Source organism: Myotis nattereri (genome assembly GCF_964212035.1).
Source record: "Myotis nattereri genome assembly, chromosome: 3".
NCBI classification, from domain to species: Eukaryota; Metazoa; Chordata; class Mammalia; order Chiroptera; family Vespertilionidae; genus Myotis; species Myotis nattereri.
This window is the reverse complement of record NC_138077.1, coordinates 215,878,041-215,897,184: the sequence shown is the minus strand read 5'-3', so window position 1 is coordinate 215,897,184 and position 19,144 is coordinate 215,878,041. Positions and strand designations below refer to the sequence as shown.

Here is a 19,144-nt window from a genome sequence, read left to right as displayed (position 1 = left end):
ATTTCTGGATTGAGGCCCAGAAATCAGGATTTTAAAAAGATTCCCAGGTGATTCTAATGTGCAGCCAAGGTTGAGAACCACTGCTCTAAGAGAAGAGGCTCAACAGACCAGTAAGCGAGGCTGCAGGTGCGGGCGATGGAGGGAACGGGGAGGGGAGGACCAGGAGGCGATGGAGAAGAGTAGCCGCCAGGGGCCAAGGGGTCTGAGTTAAGGGCAGAATTTAAAGGAGAAACAATGGCCGAAACCGGTTTGGCTCAGTGGATAGAGCGTCGGCCTGCGGACTGAAAGGTCCCAGGTTCGATTCCGGTCAAGGGCATGTACCTGGGTTGCGGGCACATCCCCAGTAGGAGATGTGCAGGAGGCAGCTGATCGATGTTTCTCTCTCATCGATGTTTCTAACTCTCTATCTCTCTTCCTTCCTCTCTGTAAAAAATCAATAAAATATATTTAAAAAAATAAAGGAGAAACAATGAGTGCCGATGGGAGCTTCCTGGCTGGTGGGGCAAAGGGGCGGGGCGGGGCGGGGCGGGGCGGGGCGGGGGGGGGCGAGGCAGCAGCTGGGACTGCATCCTTGCTGTGGGATGTGGGCTCAGGGAGAAACCAGCAGCAAATCCGGACACAGCACTTGGCACCCACTGTTCTAAGGCTCAGCACACTCTACCCTGTGCCGGGCACTGACCCTGAGCGTGCCAGCCGAGAAACCATGATGAACGGGCTGGAAAGATGAGCCACGGCACAGAGAAGTTAGGCGACTTCCCCAAGGTCACACAGGCACTGGGCCTGGATCTGGCAGAAAAGAAGAGGAGGGGAAGGGAAGGTCACAGCTGACAGGGACTGACTAGGGCGGGGCAGAGAAGGGCCTGGGCAGGTGGACGTGTGACCTGGGAGCGTGCACCTGGGAACCTACCCCTGGCTGCTCAGACACCTGATGCAACTCCCTCGCTTTTTCTTTACAAATCCCGGCCAATGCCCACCAGACCAGTCCCTGTGCCTCAAGGCCGACCCGGCGCATGCCCTCACCTGGAGTCTGTGCCCCAGTGCATGGCGTAGATTTTGGCCAAGTGCCCCCGCAGCGTTCTCCTGGTGCGCATCTGGATCCTTCCCACGGGGTCGATGTTGTTTGTGATCTGAAAGCAAACGTCCAGCAGGTTACCATTCTGTGAGGTCTCCTCTCCGCCACCCCCACTGGCCCCCCAACACCCCTTCACCCCAGCAGCTCCACTGGGATTTCTCCTATTTGCAGGGCACTACTTTCCTTTCATGAGGATGAGGCCCACATTTCTCCACCTCAAACCCCACAGCGGGCACCATGCACAGGGCTGGCCACACGGACACCTCCCTCTTCTCTCTCCTCGTCTCACCAACTGTGCACTCAGGCCCGGTCCTCCCACCTCCCAAGCTCCCACGGCCCAGCGCTCAGGCTGTGCACTGACCCAGACCAGAGCGACCACCCACTCGGGATTCTGCTGCTGTGGACAGAACTGCAAGAACTGCACGTGCAAACCTGCGGTTCCCTCCGACAGGAAAGCCCTGACGCTAATGACTTGGGTGGGCAAACGGAACAAGTGTATCACAATAATGGGCCTAAAGACTGTACAGAATTCAGATTCAGGTAATTTGATGTAGTACAATTTCTCCTTAACTTATTGTTTAACCCCAATTAAAGTGCATCCCCTAAAGCATTAAAACACTATAAAATATTAATCATTCTCAGGAGAAATATGACTTTTCTTCCAAATATTTTATTCTTTGGGCAAAAATACTAATTTTTCTAATGAGGTGAAATTCACCACTTTAAGTGGTCCTTAGCACGCTGACAACGTGTGTGATACCGCCTCTCCCTCGTTCCAGAACATTCCCACTTCCCACGTCCACTAAGCACTCACTCGTGGGCCCCCTCCAGCCCCTGGCAACCACTAATCTCCTTCAGTCCCCATGGACCGGCCTATTCAGAATGTTCCGTCGGTGGAGCCCTGCAGCGGCCTGGCCTGTCAGCCCCCCGCACCCGGTCCTGGGCTCCTCCGGCTGCACGGGCATCCACGCTGCGCCCCTCCCTGCACTGGGTCCTGCTCTGCTGTGCGCTTGCCGCACTGTCTGCCGCCTCCCGCGCCGGGAGATGCGCTGCGAGAGCCTGGACGGGCGCTGGTCTCGCACCAGCGTTCAGCTCCTGTGTCTGGAGAGGAGCTGCTGTGTCACAATTGAGGTTAAACTCTGAGGACCCGCCTAAGGGAACTTTCAGATGAACATTTCACAGCTCCGACCTCTACAGCAGTAAGTACCTATTTAAGGCTTAAAAGGGATTTATTTTTCATCCTAAAACACCACTTCCTAGCTGAGCACGAACACCTGTGAGTGAAACGCTCCCAGCACTGGGTCCCACCCTCGCTGCACAGGACTCGAGCAGAGCTCGGCCCTGAGGTCCTGGAGGGAGGCGACTGCGTGACCTGGTTCTTACCTGAGAGAGAGTTGCATCTGCACAAGCTTTCCTGGCATCCTAGGGAGAACAGCAAGGAGGAAATTAGTCCAGGTCCAGGCTCGTCCACTCCCAGGCCCTCGCACCGCAGTTCAGAGCCTCAGCGCAGGGCCAGGTGGGACTGTCAGGCAAACCAGTCTGTGCCCAGACCACACTCAACATGGGGCACAGGAACCCAGTGCCTTCCAGGCCCCAGATAATCACATCTGGTCAGCACACCTGTGACCCCAGTGATGCAGGCGACCCTGGGAGGACCAAGGGGAGGCTGGTGGCACTGGAGAACCCCAGAACCAGAGCCACCCGTCCTCCTGCCAAGTCCCTGCAGCACCTCACGGCCCTGCACACACTCTTATCTCTGCCTTTTAACAAACCGCCCAGGAGCTGTGGGCCCAGAGGACTGTCTGAAAGCACTGCATGTCCAGCCCAAGCCCTGCTCTCTGGGCTGTGCCCACTGGGAACGGTCACCAGTGCTGAGGCTACGGGAACCGCCAAGGGCCTGGTGCGGCTTCCGGCTGTGCTGGTACCTGTGCTCCTATCTAGGAAATGACCTGTGAAGCAGGAAGCACTACACAGGGACACACTGAGCTCATTAAAATGCTTCATTGTCCCTAAGTGGTCAAAGTTACTAGAAAATAAAATCCTGAAATCTCAAATTAGTGTATAAATTTTACAAACAAAAAAACCACACATTAAGAAGGAAAATGAGACGACAGCTTTAAAAAGGGTCCAAGCTTGAGTGTAGGAATAATTTCCAAGAAAATTATGACAACATGTCAGGGGCGGTCGCTGCAGCTGCTGACAGTCAGAGACCCTCGTGCCGCTCCCGACTTGGGCTGGTGACGACACGCAGGGGGTGCTCCTAGCGCAAAGGCCTCGCTCTGTTCGTGATGAGAAATGTCACTGAAGGTGACATGCACCTATTTTGGCCCTTAAATCAGAGGAGAATGTCCAAGCTGTTGACCAGTCAGTCCTCTCTTCTTGGCCTGTGCCAGCACCACGGGCCTGTCCCACAGCGAGGGCTGCTGCCTGCACAGCGGGCACGGCCACTCCTAGGAAGTCCACACCTCACACGTCATCACTGAGCCGGGGACGGTAAGACGTGCATCCCTTTGAGACTGCACGCTTCCTCACAGGAATAATCAGAAAAGGACGAGACGGTCCTCTGGGGCCTCCCACCTGAAAACAAACCTAAGGAAGCACGCAGCCCTCGCCCTCAGCTGCCATTTCCTGCTCCCCTGCCCTGCGTCCTTTGAAAAGCTGTGTTTCTGGGACGACAGGGGGAAGGTGTGCTTTTTCCCTCCCACCCGCGGGGTAAGAGGTGCCCCCATCTTTGTTGTCCCTGTGGTGAGCCCAGAGGCGTGCACAGCACCAGCTTGGGAGCCGGAGCCACGGGGACAGCTGGGAGCCGGAGCCCCAGGAGCCATGGCACGTGCGCACAGAGGTGTGCCCATCAGTGCAAGACACACTGAGCGCTCAAGACTTCGTGCAGAGAGAGGGTGTAGAATAATGGAGTATGAGTGTATGTTTTAGGTATGTTGGTTGAGATAGTTTCTTAAAAATGAATGCCACCGGTTCCTCTTTATACATGTAAATTCCACGCGTGGCCCACACAACAGCCCTGCCCGAGGAGGACGCCTGCGCCTCACCAATGCCACGGGGTCTGACCCACGGGAAGAGAGGAGCGCTGACTTCCAGCCTTTGTTCCTCCAAAGACTATGTCTTCCCCCCACGCAACACAAACTTGCTGCATCTGAACAGGTCTGAGCCCACTACTTGTGAGCCATTCCCAGGTGCTGGAAAAACAGACCCTGGGTTCTCCTGGAGGCGGACAGGCCGTCCCACGCGTCCGCCCGGAGCGGAGAGGGGCGCCCTTGCTCCTGCGGAGCTGCAGCAGGCTCTGGACGGAGGCCTGACCTCCTGCACAGGACGCCCGTTCCCCTCGGCTGCAGATCTCAGGGACCCCACTGCCTGCTCGCGAGGTCACGGAGACGGCTGAAATCATGTGGCGCCTGTCCCCGTCACCGCCAGGCTTTCTGAGCACGAGGGGCCATTTGGAAGGACACGGTTAGGTGCCCGTTCCCGTGGCCTCAGGAAACTGCTCCGACACCTGTGGAGAAGTGACGCTCTGGCGGTGGCTGGAGCCTACAGGTGACCCCGAAGCGTCTGAGATGCCCCCTCATCAGTGGACAAGCATCTAGCTGTGGACGCTGAGGACCAGTGTTTTCTGTCGAGTCCACCTCCTTTCTCTCACTCTTCCCATCACCGGTCTGAGAACAGGAACACTGACTTGCAGTAAATGTTTCTCTAGAAAGCATTCTTCAGAAGCGCTGCCTCACAGAACAGGAGGGGAGCAGCGCGACCCCGAGCCACGCCGTTACCTCGCCTGGACTGCCGTGTGACCTGCGCGCTCCAGGAGCCTGGGCTGCATACGCGGCTTTGCCTCCAGGGAGAGGCATCTGCTCCAACAGAAAAAGTCCACTCCAATGACCTTCCCGAGGGAACACCTCTTTTCAAAACTGAAAACAAGCCAGGCGCACCTGACGTACCTTTTATTGTTGTTAATACGCTTATTTTTAAAGAAGTTTCCTGCCCTCAACTTACCAGTCACAAGGGAGGGAGGCCAACATCACACTCTACACAGCAGTGACGCGGCCCAGAGACCAGGATTTTATGAAGATTCCCAGGGGATTCTAAGGTGCAGCCACGGCTGAGAGCCACTGCTCTACAGTGACCAAAAGAACATTGGAAGAAAAAAATAGAAGAATGGCACAAAGCTAACTCCAAGGTTAAGAAAAACATGTGCAGAAAGATGTTTAAAATCCTGTGGAGACGTTTTTACATATGAAATAACGATGCACTAGGAAACAAAACCCCAAAATAATGGATGAGGCCAAATTATGGGTGTCATTAGTGCATCCTGTGCCAATTAAGACTCAACCTCAGTCCTGAACCCTGGGGTCACCCTGTATGTAACTCATTCCTCTGACACCAGGTCACATCTGGCCAGACACGCACTAGACTGGTGATAAGCAAACTGGACACGTGTGCGGCTACGTACTCTGATTTGGTTTTTCAGCTGCTCGGCCTCCTGCCGTAGCTGGTCGAGCTCGCTCATCTTCTGACCGTAGTGCTCTGCGATGCCACCTCAAGGAATCGGATCTGAAACAGAAACACAAGCACAGGAAGTTCATCAACAGCCGGGGCCAGCTGGCTTGGTTGGCTGGAGCTCATCTGGGACACCCAAAGGTTTCGGGATCCATCCCAGTCAGGGCACGTGCGTGAGGCAGCTGACCTTTGTGTCTCTCTCACATTGATGTCTCTCTCTCTCTCAAAATCAATGAAAACATTATCTTCAGGTGAGGATTAAAAAAATTCTATTTAAAGAAAAGTTAATGAACAATGACTAAGTAATGAAGCAGGCGAGAACAGGAAATTGAAATGTTGAGAGCAATTATAAATCAGAGACTAACATTCATCAGAACTTGTAAAATGCCCACCAGGGGCTGGTTAGTAAGGACGGCTTCTGTCAGTCACTGGCTTTGTACAGTGACGATGTCTAACAAGTGAGTACTCAACAGATGGTGGAGGCTTAACAAAGAAGAAGCTGGGTCTGCCAGAAGGACCTGGGTCTCAGACGGACCCAAGAAGCTGAGACAGACATCAGGAAGGCTCTCTGTGAAACCAGGGCAGGAGGTGGGGCAGTGGCGCCTGACCACCCGTCACTGGGAGCCGCATCCATGACCTTGACCCCGACTGCCTGATGTTGGCACGCCCACACGGCCACGCTGAAGGACTGTGGGTGTGGTGCCCGCAGGCCACGCTGAAGGACGGTGGGGTGCGGTGCCGCAGCCTCTGGTTCAGGAACCTGCTCTCCCACCAACATGGCCCTGGGATCCCAGCAGACAGAGGACCAACCCCACAGGCCACAGCTCAGGCCAAGCAGGCGCGGCGCCCACAGCCCGCAGCAGAGGCCGGGCAGGCGGGTGGCGAGTGGGCACTGCCAAGGGCGGCCGTGGCAGCTCCCGGGGAGGGCGACACAAGCCACAGGGTCTGAAAATACTTCTGATCCAAAGAGCTGCTGCACAGGCGACACTGAGGGCGCCCAGGAGGCCTGGCCGAGGCAGAGCGCCTGTCCCGGAGGCCACGCTGCAGGCACGTGCCCGCTGACACTGACGCGCTCCCTCTCCCCTTTGTCCAAGGACAGTAATTGGTGAACGTTAACGTCTGAGATAATAACGGTGCCGAGAGAATAGGAAAGAGCTTTAACACAAAAGGCTGTGATGTCCTCGGGACGCCTGTGGTCCCCGCCAGCCCGGGCGCCTCCCAGCACTCCCATGCGGGGACAGACCACGTCCGTCCGTCCGTCCATCCGTCTGTGCAGACAGCTCTGCAGAGCCGGCTCTTTCAACCCGACTGCCCCTCACGTCCTCCCTCCCGTCCAACAGCCATGCTCAGTCGGTAAGAAGCCCTTCCTCAGTCCTTCCGAGGTCAGCCTGGAGGGGTAACTGCCAATGGTGCCATGAGGCACTCAGACTAAAGGGCTGGCTTCAGTCCACCAACAACTTCTGATCCCAACTCAGACACTACAGCACGAAGGTAACTTTTAAACTGAGGACTAAACACAACAAGCTCCTCAGGATCCAGGTAGAAGGAAGTACTATCTGAGAAGCCAAGGTCTTCAAGTAAGTAAAGACCCAACTTCTTAAAAAAAAAAAAGGAAAAGAAAAGTTTTTACTGATTTCAGAGAGGAAGGGAGTGGGAGAGAGCAATAGAAACATCAATGATGACAGAATCATGGATCGGCTGCCTCCTGCACGCCCCACACTGGAGACCAAGCCTGCAACCCGGGCAGCTGCAGGAAATCAAACCATGACCTCCTGGTTCCTAGGTCGACGTTCAACCACCGAGCCATGCCAGCCAGGCAAGACCCAACTCCTTTTTTTTTTAAGGACCCAACTTCTAATGGGCGGGATAACTCCTGAGACCTTACATTTAAACGTCTCCTTTAATTGGATGTTCTTTTGTACATGTCACAGAAGACGATGTGCGTGATAACCACCGCTGCGTACCGTTCAGGTAGAGAAATGACAGCCCAAGTGTCTCTATATTGAGAAGCTCCGTGGAGCTCGTCGCCTCGGAAAACCTCAGGAGCAATGCTGCTGACACTTGCTGACTTGAATCTTCGGCCACAAGCAAGGAGGACAAGCAGACCTGCCTCTCACCATGAACAGCATCGACGACTGCTACTGCCTTTGGACGACAGCCCATTATAATCAGCCCTCACATCTGAGTCTCAGTTATAGACATTAAAACATTTTAAATTACACGCTTCTCCATGTCAAAGCTGAATTTCCTAAAACCGAATCTGGAAAAGAAGTTTTCTGCAGATGGACTTTCACAAATGAAGCGCCCTGGCACGGCTGCCCGGGGCACTGACAGCCCTGGCCCCGAGCTAACGGACACTGAACTGGCCCCAGAGGGTGAGCGTGGAGAGGGCACCAGGCAGTCGCTGCTGCTCACACCGCATCCCACAGAGCCTTTCCCGTTCCCACCGCCACTCACCGTCCCCGCTCCTCTGAGAAGACACCGGCATGAAAGAACCAAGCACAGGACAGTGTGTGGAGGGTGGGGCCTCTCTCTGTCCACTATGCTAATGTGAGCAGCCTTTTTCCACAGACACAAGGACATGTTACTGGTGATTGTTTGTGGAGAAAGACCCAGGAACAGGGGCAGCCTGTGTCTTCACGTTCTCTCTTCCACGTCTATTTCTCTTCAAAAAAGTTACCCGCTCATCGGGCCCAGGAACCCAGAAGACGCACATGGTCTCCTCCTCTCAATGAAGGGCCGGTTCAGCTCCCTTCACCAGGTGAGCTCCTGCAGGCACCGAGCCAGCCCTGCAGGCACCGAGCCGGGGCCACGCCTGCCACTGGCCACCTGGAGACATAGGAACCACAGCTGTTTGAAAAGATGTAAAAGACCACGACCACCTGCACTGGAGTTCGTGGCTGCAGTTCCCTCTCGGTCCCCGTGCTGGCTGTGCAGCTTACACAAAAGCCCTGAGGGGCGTTCACAAGTCTTACTTACGTTTGCTGGTTTGCTTTTCTCTTCACTCTCCCAAGTCCCCCAAAGCCTCTGGTCCCGAGGCCTGGCCTTCTCCCCTCCTGGGTCACAGTCACCGTTAAGCCCGGCCCAGCTGACTCAGCGCGCGGACGGCTAATCTACTCAGACAGACCCGCCAGAGGCCCCTCTGCCCCTCGCCACCCACACCTGCCACTGGCCTTGATTCAGACCTTCTGTTGTGGAAGAAATTTAAGTGACTGAAAGCAAGCAGGTGGAAGTCTGCCCCTATGTTACATCTTTATGAGTCAGTATTAGCACGATTTTTTATTCAAATACTAGTAGCCCGGTGCACGAAATTCGTGCACATTAAAAGGGAATTAATTGCCCTGACCAGTTTGGCTCAGTGGATAGAGCGTTGGCCTGCGGACTCAAGGGTCCCAGGTTTGATTCCGGTCAAGGGCATGTACCTTGGTGGCTGGCACATCCCCAGTGGGGAGTGTGCAGGAGGCAGCTGATCGATGTTTCTCTCTCATCGATGTTTCTTTTTCTTTTTTTTAAAAAAATATATTTTATTGATTTTTTTTACAGAGAGGAAGGGAGAGGGTGAGGGATAGCGAGTTAGAAACATCGATGAGAGAGAAACATCGATTCAGCTGCCTCCTGCACACCCCCTACTGGGGACGTGCCCGCAACCCAGGCACATGCCCTTGACCGAATCGAACCTAGGACCTTTGAGTCCACAGGCCGACGCTCTATCCGCTGAGCCAAACCAGCCAGGGCTCTCATCGATGTTTCTAACTCTCTATCCCTCTCTCTTCCTCTCTGTAAAAAATCAATAAAATATATATTTTTTAAAAAGGGAATGAATTAGCAGAGATATTTTAACATTGCTATTTGCCCTTTCTCTATAATAGAAATGTGAGAGATGAAAGGAAATTAGTAAAATGTATATGAAAATAATATATAAATTTATTAATAAACAGTAACAAAAGGATATAACAACAACAGAGGCATGATATAAAAACGACAAAACATGATATGAAAACAACAAAAACATGATATAAGAACAACAGTGATGCAATGACTAATAAAGTGATTAAACTTATTCTAATATCTCCCTGTACACCACATTAAGAGTGAAAACACTTTCAGAGTGCTTGACTAATTTCCCTTGTGATGAAGTACTTAGAACTTTAACTGTAACATCACATGCTCTTCAAACTCAAGAGAAAGCAACATGTGCAAAAACGGGTTCAGGTAGGAACATGCCTACTCTGTCTAGAGTTTGTCCTTGTGATTTATTAATAGTCATCACAACTGCTGGCATCACAGGAAACCGTCGTCGAATCAATTTAAATGGGAGGCCAGTGTCAGATGGGGACAAATTAATTCTTGGAATCAGAACAGCCTCTCCCTCTGCAGATCCTGTTAATACTTCAGCTTCGATAATGTTAGGTCGTAATCTTTTGATAATAAATCTGGTACCATTACAAACACCCCATTTACTATTGAGATTTCTCAATAGCATGATTGCACCCATTTTCATTTATGACACGGCTCCCGAAGGAGTAATACTATTCAGAAATTCGATGGGGAAATTTTCCTTTGTTTCTTTGTTATGGGGTGGGGCCACAACATTAGGAACAATGAAACAGAATTAAAACTTTATTGTGGGGAGCCACGACAGTGTTTTGGACAGGTTCAAGCCTTGGACTGATGAGAGGGCACAGTCCTCTCATGGCCACGTGCAAGTCCCAGCTTGGAGGGCACGGCCCTCCCAGCACAATTATAGCCAACAGCTGTAGCTGTGAGCGTGAACCTATGGTCCGAACACGTGGCCCCACGTGCCTGAGTGATGTGGGCTTGATAGAGTTCAGGTGCATGTAGTTGAGTAGGATTGAAACCCAGGAGAATGTGTGTAAACATCTTGGTCACGCCCTGACTTTGCCTCGTGGCATCTGCTATAAACTAAAGGCATGGCTGTGGGCGTGGTCACTGTCTCTCAGAGAAGCAAGCGTCCCACCAAGACCCAGCTTTCATTCTCTTGTCTGTCTGTTCTAAGCCTTTCAGCCGCCCCACTCAGGTTCACCCCGTGCTGGGGCACACTTTAGAAAGATCTGCCTCCACGCTCCCAGGTCGGGTTCCTGCCTCAAACTCCGCCCTTACAGGAAACAGCTCCGAGAAACAGCTTGGGGGCAGGCTCAGCTATTGCCAAGACAACCCCTGTAGACTGACTTCCTTCCGCTCGGTCGGTGGAGGCTGTCGTGGGCCGTGTGTCTGGCTGCCACGCTGATGCTGGAGACAGGACAGAGGATGCAACCTGGGGGGTCCCACTCTTGGGGAAGTCTGGATCAGGAATGTGAACACATCTAGAGGGTCTGTATGTGATGAACACCACCCATGGTTTTTATATAAGTAGATTCCCATGTGGAATAATGTGGCGGGTGTGGCTCAGTGGTTACAGCATCGGCCTGCTCACCAAAAGGTCTCAGGTTCGATTTCTGGTCAAGAGCACAACCTGGGTTGGAGGTTCAATGCCCACCCTGGTGGGGGCATGTCCAGGAGGCACCCAATCATTGTGTTTCTCTCACATCCATGTTTCTCTCCCCCTCCCTCCTTTCCTTCCACTCTCTCTCAAAATCCCCATGAAAACTACCCTCGAGTGAGGATTAACATAAAAAGCCACCATGTGCTCCAGGTGGCTCCCCATCCCTTGGTGCCACCACCAGTCCCTTCTCGTCAGGACCTCAGGAATCAGAAGGACGTGTCAGTGGCCTCCCAGGCCCACAGGAATGGTCACTCGCTGCCAGGGACACTCTAGCTCAGGGGTGGGAAACTTTTTGACTCGAGGGCCACAGTGGGTTCTTAAACTGGACTGGAAGCCGGAACAAAAGCATGGATGGAGTGTTTGTGTGAACTAATATAAATTCAAAGTAAACATCATTACATAAAAGGGTACGGTCTTTTTTTTTTTTTTTTTTTTAGTTTTATTCATTTCAAACGGGCCGGATCCGGCCCGCGGGCCGTAGTTTGCCCACAGCTGCTCTAGCTGCACGTCTGTTAACATATCAGAAATCAATGCCCAGTCCTGGTGCTTCCACACACAGGTAAAGCGACCGTCACCACACCCGGGGTTTCACTCGGCGTTCACCGGCAATGGGAAAGGCGCTCTGTGCCCCCGGCTGAGGGGAAATTAAATGAGACAACGGGCAAGTGTGCGTCAGCCTGCGGGACCAGACGATGGCGTGCCCTCTCCACAGGGCAGCGCACACGCGGGGTTAACAGGAGGGCCGCCGGGACCCTGGCGCCCTGGCCTCGCTGCGACGCCAAGTCCACAGCGGTCACAGGGCCACACGGGCAGGGGTTCGCGGACTTGCCCCACACACCTCACCTCCAAGACAAAGCTACATTTTGATACAGGAGTTTGCAGGAGGAATTTCATCTAATTTCATGAACTTTTCTGTTTTTCTTTCATTTCCAAATCCAAGCTCATCTCCAAAATGCACAGGTGCACATCCCAAAGGGCACAGGCAGCCCAGCCCCCGCCGTTGCCTGGTTCTAGCGCTGTGAGCGGCGGGCAGCGGACAGGGAGATGCCGTCTGTCCAGTGCACCTGCCGGAGAGAGTGGGATGACGTGCAGTGTGGACCCTCCGTCCCACATGACTGACCCACAGCCTCTCCTGGCCTCCAAAGGTTCTGATCCACGTTTAATAAAACGATGGGTCTGAAATTCGCTTGAAAACAACCAAGAGGAGGGAAACGGTCAAGGGCACATGCGGAACAAGACTGGCAGCCTGCCCGGGGCTCCGCTGCTTGGAGCGCCTCCCGATGCGCCAAGGTTGTGGGCTCGATCCCTGGTCCCGGCTCATACAAGACCAACCCGTGGATGCACCAGTCAGTGGCACAACCAAGCAATGCCTCGATCTCCCTTCCTCTCTCTCAAATCAATAAAAATAATAGATTAAAAGGGACACAAGACTGGTGCTGCTGCTAACTGCTGTGTTTGGTGAGGGAGCACCTGACGTGACTTGTGTGACTTGTTAACTTTGTATCGATTTCAACTTTCCATCACAATCATTTAAAGTGCGATGAGACCTCAGATCTCAACTCAGATCCCGGCATGCAGACTTTGAGAGACAAGCGTGTGGTCAGCTCTGAGGACGAGAAGGAGGAGCTGCTCTGTGCTTGGTGCCACCGTGGGACCAGCCCTCACGGTGGGAGGTGCTGCCAGAAGCGCCAGGGCTGAGAGGAAGGAGGTTGGACAAGAGCTGGCAGACTGCGAGTACGGGAGCCGGGTGATGACATGATGCTGTGTTTACCTACATGTGAGCATTGCAGTACATGGAAAAAACCAGTAATTCTTGTCACTGCTCGGCTACATTATAAGCAAATATTAAATTTGCTATAAATCTACTGGTTTTAAAAGTGTGGGGCACAGGTACCCCCAAGCAGGCTGTGTCGTGTGGTGAGACTTTTCTGTGATGTCATCGCCCAGCCACTGTAGCCAGCTTTTGAGGATGCCATCCCAGGAATCCCCAAGTTTGTCTGAACAAATGGATGGCTGACCTCAGAGGCTTAATGTCCATGTGTCAAAAGCGATAAAAACTGGCATTAAGTGTTGATGACACAGGACCACTGTCGGCGTCAGATCAGAAGCAGCAGAGATGAGAACAATTAAATGAAATGGAAAGGAAACGGTACTCGCTCTTCCTGGTGACTGGGCAGTGACGAGGACTAAGGGGATCCAGGCTCACCGTCAGTCTCACGGGCCCTGGCTGGACGCACCGGTGTGTGTACATGGTCCGCCCTCGATATCCGAGGTTCTCACGAGATTTCCCCGTTTCTCAACTTCCTGATGCAAATTTTAAAGAGAACTCAGAGCTGCCTGTGTAGTCTGCTGTCAGAGAACGCACCACGAAGCCTGCGCTCCACATCTCACACCAACTGTCAGCCGGGCCCAGCGCCTCCCCTGAAGGGCTGAGGCCATGGGAAGGAAACCCCAGCTGGACATAAAGGGGACACACCTCTCAGCCCACAAACGGCCTCACCTCCGTGGGGCCCAGCTGACCTTCCGCAGGAGGGAGGAGGGGCCTCACTTCCCTCAGCTTACAACCTTTTAAACAAAGCTTCTTGAACTTTTCAAATCAGAACCAGAGAAGCTGGTGAAATCTCCCTCTTTATCTAGAACTTGAGCTTCCATCTCTGCGCCGCCGCCCCCCCCCCCCCCCCCCCCCCGCCCCGGCCCTCGCGCTGAGCATTGGACGAAGCCTTTGAAGAAATACCCTCCTCAGGATCAACTTGCCTGAAAACCAACTTTGGGCTCAAAAAGAGAGATGGGCAAAACCAGGTTATTTAAAAAAACCAAACAAACCTGAAGAACTTTCAATGTTGGACTTTAAAAACTTACGTGAATTAATTGTATCAAACTTACCTGAATTCAGACGTGCTTCTGGCCTGGTCTCCGGTTCATGTAAAACCGTCTGCAAAAGAGGAGAAAGGCTGTGTTGGATGAGCACTGCCCTCGGGGGTGGGGAGCGAGCTTCCGTAAGGAGCATGGCAGCCCTCCCTGCCCGCATCTCACCCAGATGGCTTTCTTCAGTCCTTTCTATTACGTTACTAGTTAGTTCTCCCGTGCAGGGGAGCGGAGGAATCTCTTCTGTTTCTCTCTCTTTGTGGCTGTTAATCCTCACCCGGGAATATTTTCCCACTGACTTTTGGAGAGCGGGGGAGGGGGCGAAGACAGCGAGAGACACTGGTGTCACAGCGACTGGTTGCCTCCCAACCAAGGTACGTGCCGCCGCCCTTGCCTAGAACTGAACCCAGGACCCTTCAGTCCAAGGGCCAATGCTCTACCCACTGAGCCGAACCAGCGTGGGTGTGCATTTCTCTTTTTAATCCTTAGAAACGCCTCAGGGAAAATATCCTGAGTAACCGGGAAACTGCTGGAGAGAAAGGTGTTTAGAGTCCTGCTCCCAGAAAAATCACAGCAACAACAGAAACCCCCACTGCACTCAAAAAGCTTCTCAGAGAAACTCCCCTCCCTCCCTCCCCCACCTCACATCCTCTGATTCTCAAAGAAGCCCCAGGCCAAGTGCTGCCTCAGGGGGGCAAGGCCGCCTGGGAGCCGGGGAGCCCAGGGTAGAGGATGGGGGTAGAGGACGAGGTCTGGGGGACCAGCAGGCACAAGGCAGCCAGAACAAAAGTATGTTAATTCTAGATTTCTGCTGAAGCTTGTTCTTTCCCATAAACTTGAGTTTCAAAACTTTAAATGTTTCTGTGATCTCTCCACGTGAAACTGTGAAACGACCGCGTGGATGTTTCACAGGTTCCCCCACCTGTGGGTGAATCAGCGGTCGCCAACCGGTGGTCCGCGAGGTCCGAAAATTGACGACCACTGGATTAAGTCCCTGTTTGTGAGCCTACAAGCCCATGTGCACATGCTGGTTGGGAGTCAGGAGGCATCAGGACACTGAAATATCCCCCAGCTGAAGTGTGAATTCTAAGGCATTTATTTATTTAGCAAAATAATTTTATTTTGGAATTAAGCTGCTTATGTTATACTTTTTTTTTCCTGGCAGAGAAAGTGGGGGTGGAAATAAAATAGGTGGGTGGTTCCTCAAGGCTTTAACGCAGACTTTCATTCCCACGGCCCAGCCACCCCCTCCTGGGCATCCACCCAACAGGACTGAACATGGCACTGGATGCGGGTGCACCTGTGTTCACAGAAGCCCCCAGAGGGCCACAGCCCCAACATCCAAGTGCAGAGCAGATGAGCACGCGGTGCCCCCACGAGGGAAGATCACGCAGCCACAGGAGGAGGTGAGCACACACACCACCACCGGGACGCCTCGTGGAGAAGGCGGCGCAGGCATGACTGCATCTGCGTCAACTGACCAGACAGCGACTGCACCGACGGGGCCGTGGCTGCCAGAGACTCTCGCTGGGGACAGGGAGGCTTTTGGGTGACGGAAATGTTCTGGAACCAGGTAGAGGTGGTGGCTGCACAGCCTGTGGCTGTGCCACTAAATGGTTAGTGCTATATTGCATGAATTTTATGTCAAAAGAGGGGAGGAACAGGGCAAAGGGCCATTAAAGATAGTTAAAAACCAACCAAACAAACAAAACCACGGCGTGGAAGCAGAAGTTGGAGGCCACGGAAATGAACAAGGCTCAGTCCCCGAACCCTCTGAGGGAGTCTGCAGCGCACACCACCCGTCACTGAACAGTCCCGATCAAAAGCAGACTCACACTCAGCTCGGCAGTCAGCCTGGACTGTCCCTATAGGATATTCAGCAGCACTCATCGCCCCCCCACCCCCTGCTGTACCAGCCAAAAATGGCTCCAGGCACCAAGGGGTGTCCCTGGAGGCCCACGTGAGAGCTGCTCACTTTAGGGCAGCGGTTCTCAACCTGTGGGTCGCGACCCCTTTGGGGGTCGAACGACCCTTTCACAGGGGTCACCTAAGACCATCGGAAAACACATATATAATTACATATTATTTTTGTGATTAGTCACTGTGCTTTCATTATGTTCAATGTGTAACAATGACATCGGGGGTCACCACAACATGAGGAACTGTATTAGAGGGTCGCGGCTTCAGGAAGGTTGAGAACCACTGCTTTAGGAGATTGTTGCAATGATCCCAACCTCTAAATATGAACCCTTCAGGTCTGCCCACATGAAGAGGCAGCAGGCGTAGGCAAATGGATCCTAGTTTGCTAATCCACATGCTAGACTGCCTTGTGGCTCCAGAGAGGAAACGGAGTCCGTGGCCTGGTCTTTGGGAGAAGGACAGGGAGCCAGCCCCCAGCCGGAGCAGGTCCTGCCCTCCAGCTTCGGGGCTGGCCAGGTGGGGGTCGGCTGCTTCAAACCCCCTCAGCCTCTCAGCCAGGACTCACAGGAACCTGGCTCAGTCCCCATCTGAAAAAGGGGTGTGAAGACATTTGGGGGGAAATGGAATGGCTGCAACTGTGAACTTGGACCAGGCAGGGCTGGGTCAGTGTTAAAGTTCTGGGTAGAGGCAGGACTGTGGCGATGAGAAAGGACAGCCTTGTTCTGGGTACAAGCTCGCGTCAAGCTGAGCGTCAAGAATCAGGAGTGACATCTGCATCGAGGAAATGCTTCCCCGGACAGCACAGAGGAGCGGGCGGTGTGACGGGTCCCTCGCTCCTGGGGACCTGCTGCTTCAACTCTCTACAGCGTCACATGATTCCAAAGTAAGAGTTGGGGGGAAGGGAACAGCCATGTCAATAAAAGGCAAATACTAACTTTTTAAAAACATGCCTTTGAAGTTATCAAGCAAAAGAGGGTGAGCTACGGTTCAGGTCAGAGGGTACGGCCCCGTCGCAGAGTGAGGCCTTGCCTGGCCCGCTGCGTCAGCTGGAGAGGCTTCCTTAGCGGCTGAGCAGCTGGCAGCGATGTTACGACCCAGTGGCACACGGCATGCATTCTGCCTCCTGTGCCCTTTCAGACATAAAGGACCCCCTAGGTCACCTTAATCTCCACGTCTGCGTCCGTTCCGTCGCTGTGCGTGCTCCCGGGCCCTTCTCAGGGTTTCCTCTCCTGCCTGCTCGCACCTCAGGGAGCCTGCTCACTGCTTCCTGGCCCTGCCTGTGGCGTGCAGGTGCTCTTCTTCCAGTTTCTAGAGGCAGAAGCTTAGGGGGGGTGAGACCTTTCGTTTTCTGTAGCGAGCGCTTCATTCTAGAAATTTCCCTCTAAGTACCGCTGTCCCACACATGTTATGTTTTGTTTTCACTTTCATTCAAATGAAAATATTTTCAAATTTCCCTTCTGATGTCTTTGACTTGTTTAATTTCCAAACATGAGGGGATTTCCTGTGATTGAGAGCTGAGGCCCACGGCAGCCCCGGCCGCTGTACAGCGTCGAGCAGCTCGTGCCTGGCCGCCCCCAGGCTGCTCTGTCCAGCTCTGCGCCTCCTGACAAGTGAGCACTCTCTGTGCATCATCGTTTCCTGTGGACACCAGCGAGGAGCGACAGGCCGGGAACAGCATCTGCGCCCAGGCACACGCCCTCTCCACGGGCCAGTCACTGGCATGGAGGGTTCATTCCATCTGGTCTTTAGCTGAACGGTGTCTGGGTGTTTAATCCTCAGTGTGTCCAGGCCCCAAACTCTCCAAAAGGAAGCTGCCTTAACCTTCACGGTGCCAGAATACTTTTCTCAAATTGCTGGCCAAGGAAGAATGGACGCCTCACACCTGTCACAAGCTGGAAGCCAGGCCAGAAAGCACACCATCGCTCTTCTGCTCAAAACTCATGCCCATGAAGATAAAAACAGCTCCACTGTATTTGGGCAGAAGGTGAGCACCTGTCCAAGGGGCGTGGACAGAGGTGAAGATCCCACAGAAGTGGGTGTCTGGGCCATGCTGTGCACGCAGCTCTGTGGCCTCTCCAGGCCGAGGACAGAGGCCCCGTAGCTTCAGAAAGTTCCTGGGAAGCCCGTCTCCCAGTGGGCTCCCACCGGCCGTCTTCGGGGGGGGGGGGACCCACCTGTAGGACACTGCCCGCAGGATCACATCTTCCCGAGACCCCGAGAGCGGGTGTCTGCACCCCTCCCAGCAGGACGAGCCCAGCTCCACCAGCAGGTGCGCCGGCACGTGAGGGACACTTGGCAACGCCAAGCACTGCCGGCGCACCAGCTGCTGAGCGATCATTTCGAAACGTGTCCCGTTGTTTTTATCATATCCTGCATGTTGCTGTGTTTGTTAAGAAAATTTTAAGGCACTTCACTGTGGTTTACATATAGGACAGACAGTGAATCTTTCAGGGAAAGGTTATGTTAGACATTTTTTTAATTTTGCAGAAAACTACCACTACGCAATATGCCCTGAAAAGACCCCTCCAACTTTCTCCCAACATAGGTTTTGCCCAAGTGAAGAGCTCAAATTCTGCAACAATAAAGTAACTTTGCCACCAAGCACCAGAGTAACAACTGAGTGCCCATACATTCCTGGGGAAAAACGAAGGAACTACAGCCAGGAAAACGCCTTAACATGGGAGAGCGCAGAGAACAGCTCCGAGCATTTCACACCCCCGCACAGAAACGAGGAGGCGCACCTCCGCTTGGCGAGGTCAGTCACTCCCTCCCAGAGCCACGTGTGTCCAGACGGGGACCAAGCACCAAGGGCCACATGACCCTCAGAGGCCGTGGTTCAGGTCGCCAGGACAAAGCAAGACCCCACAGTTCCCACACGGAAGAAACTGGAGATGCACCAAGGGTCAAGAATGGCAGGAGACTCCCAACAAAACATCACGTGGAACCAATTCCAAAAAGGAATTCGATACTCACAGTTATCAAGTCTAACGTCAGAATGAAGACACAGCAAGTCTGGGAAGCTGCTAGAGCAGCGGTCGCCAGCCAGCGGTCCGCGGGCCCCTGGCGGTCCGCGAGGTCCATAGGTTGGCGGCCGCTGTGCTGGAGGATGTCTCCCCGGAGAGACACGGAGACACGGTTTTCCTCTCGGACCCTTTCCAGTCCTCCCCGGGCTGCTCCTTCAGCTCCAGGTGGTGCCAGTGCTCTCATGCAGCGCCAGCGCCCGGCAGAAGCCACACCCGGAGGTCTGGTCTCAGTCCGCGCTGTCTCGGGCAAGCTCT

General features: G+C 53.6%; 1 protein-coding gene across 3 annotated transcripts in view; it reads right to left on the bottom strand.

Moving 5' to 3' along the window:
* The window catches only part of GNB1 (G protein subunit beta 1), a 62,429-nt gene that overhangs the window by 13,092 nt on the left and 30,193 nt on the right, over positions 1-19,144 (bottom strand). For 2 of the 3 annotated variants that reach the window (XM_081086507.1, XM_081086508.1), the window contains exons 2-5: positions 13,965-14,013; positions 5,532-5,632; positions 2,456-2,494; positions 1,021-1,127 (exon numbers count right to left, since the gene is read on the bottom strand). In XM_081086507.1, the coding sequence (XP_080942633.1) occupies positions 1,021-1,127; positions 2,456-2,494; positions 5,532-5,588 (203 nt within the window). In that variant the 5' untranslated portion in view covers positions 5,589-5,632; positions 13,965-14,013. Of the gene's footprint in view, positions 1-1,020; positions 1,128-2,455; positions 2,495-5,531; positions 5,633-13,964; positions 14,033-19,144 lie in introns of all 3 variants that reach the window. The other variant, XM_081086509.1, reaches the window with a different exon arrangement.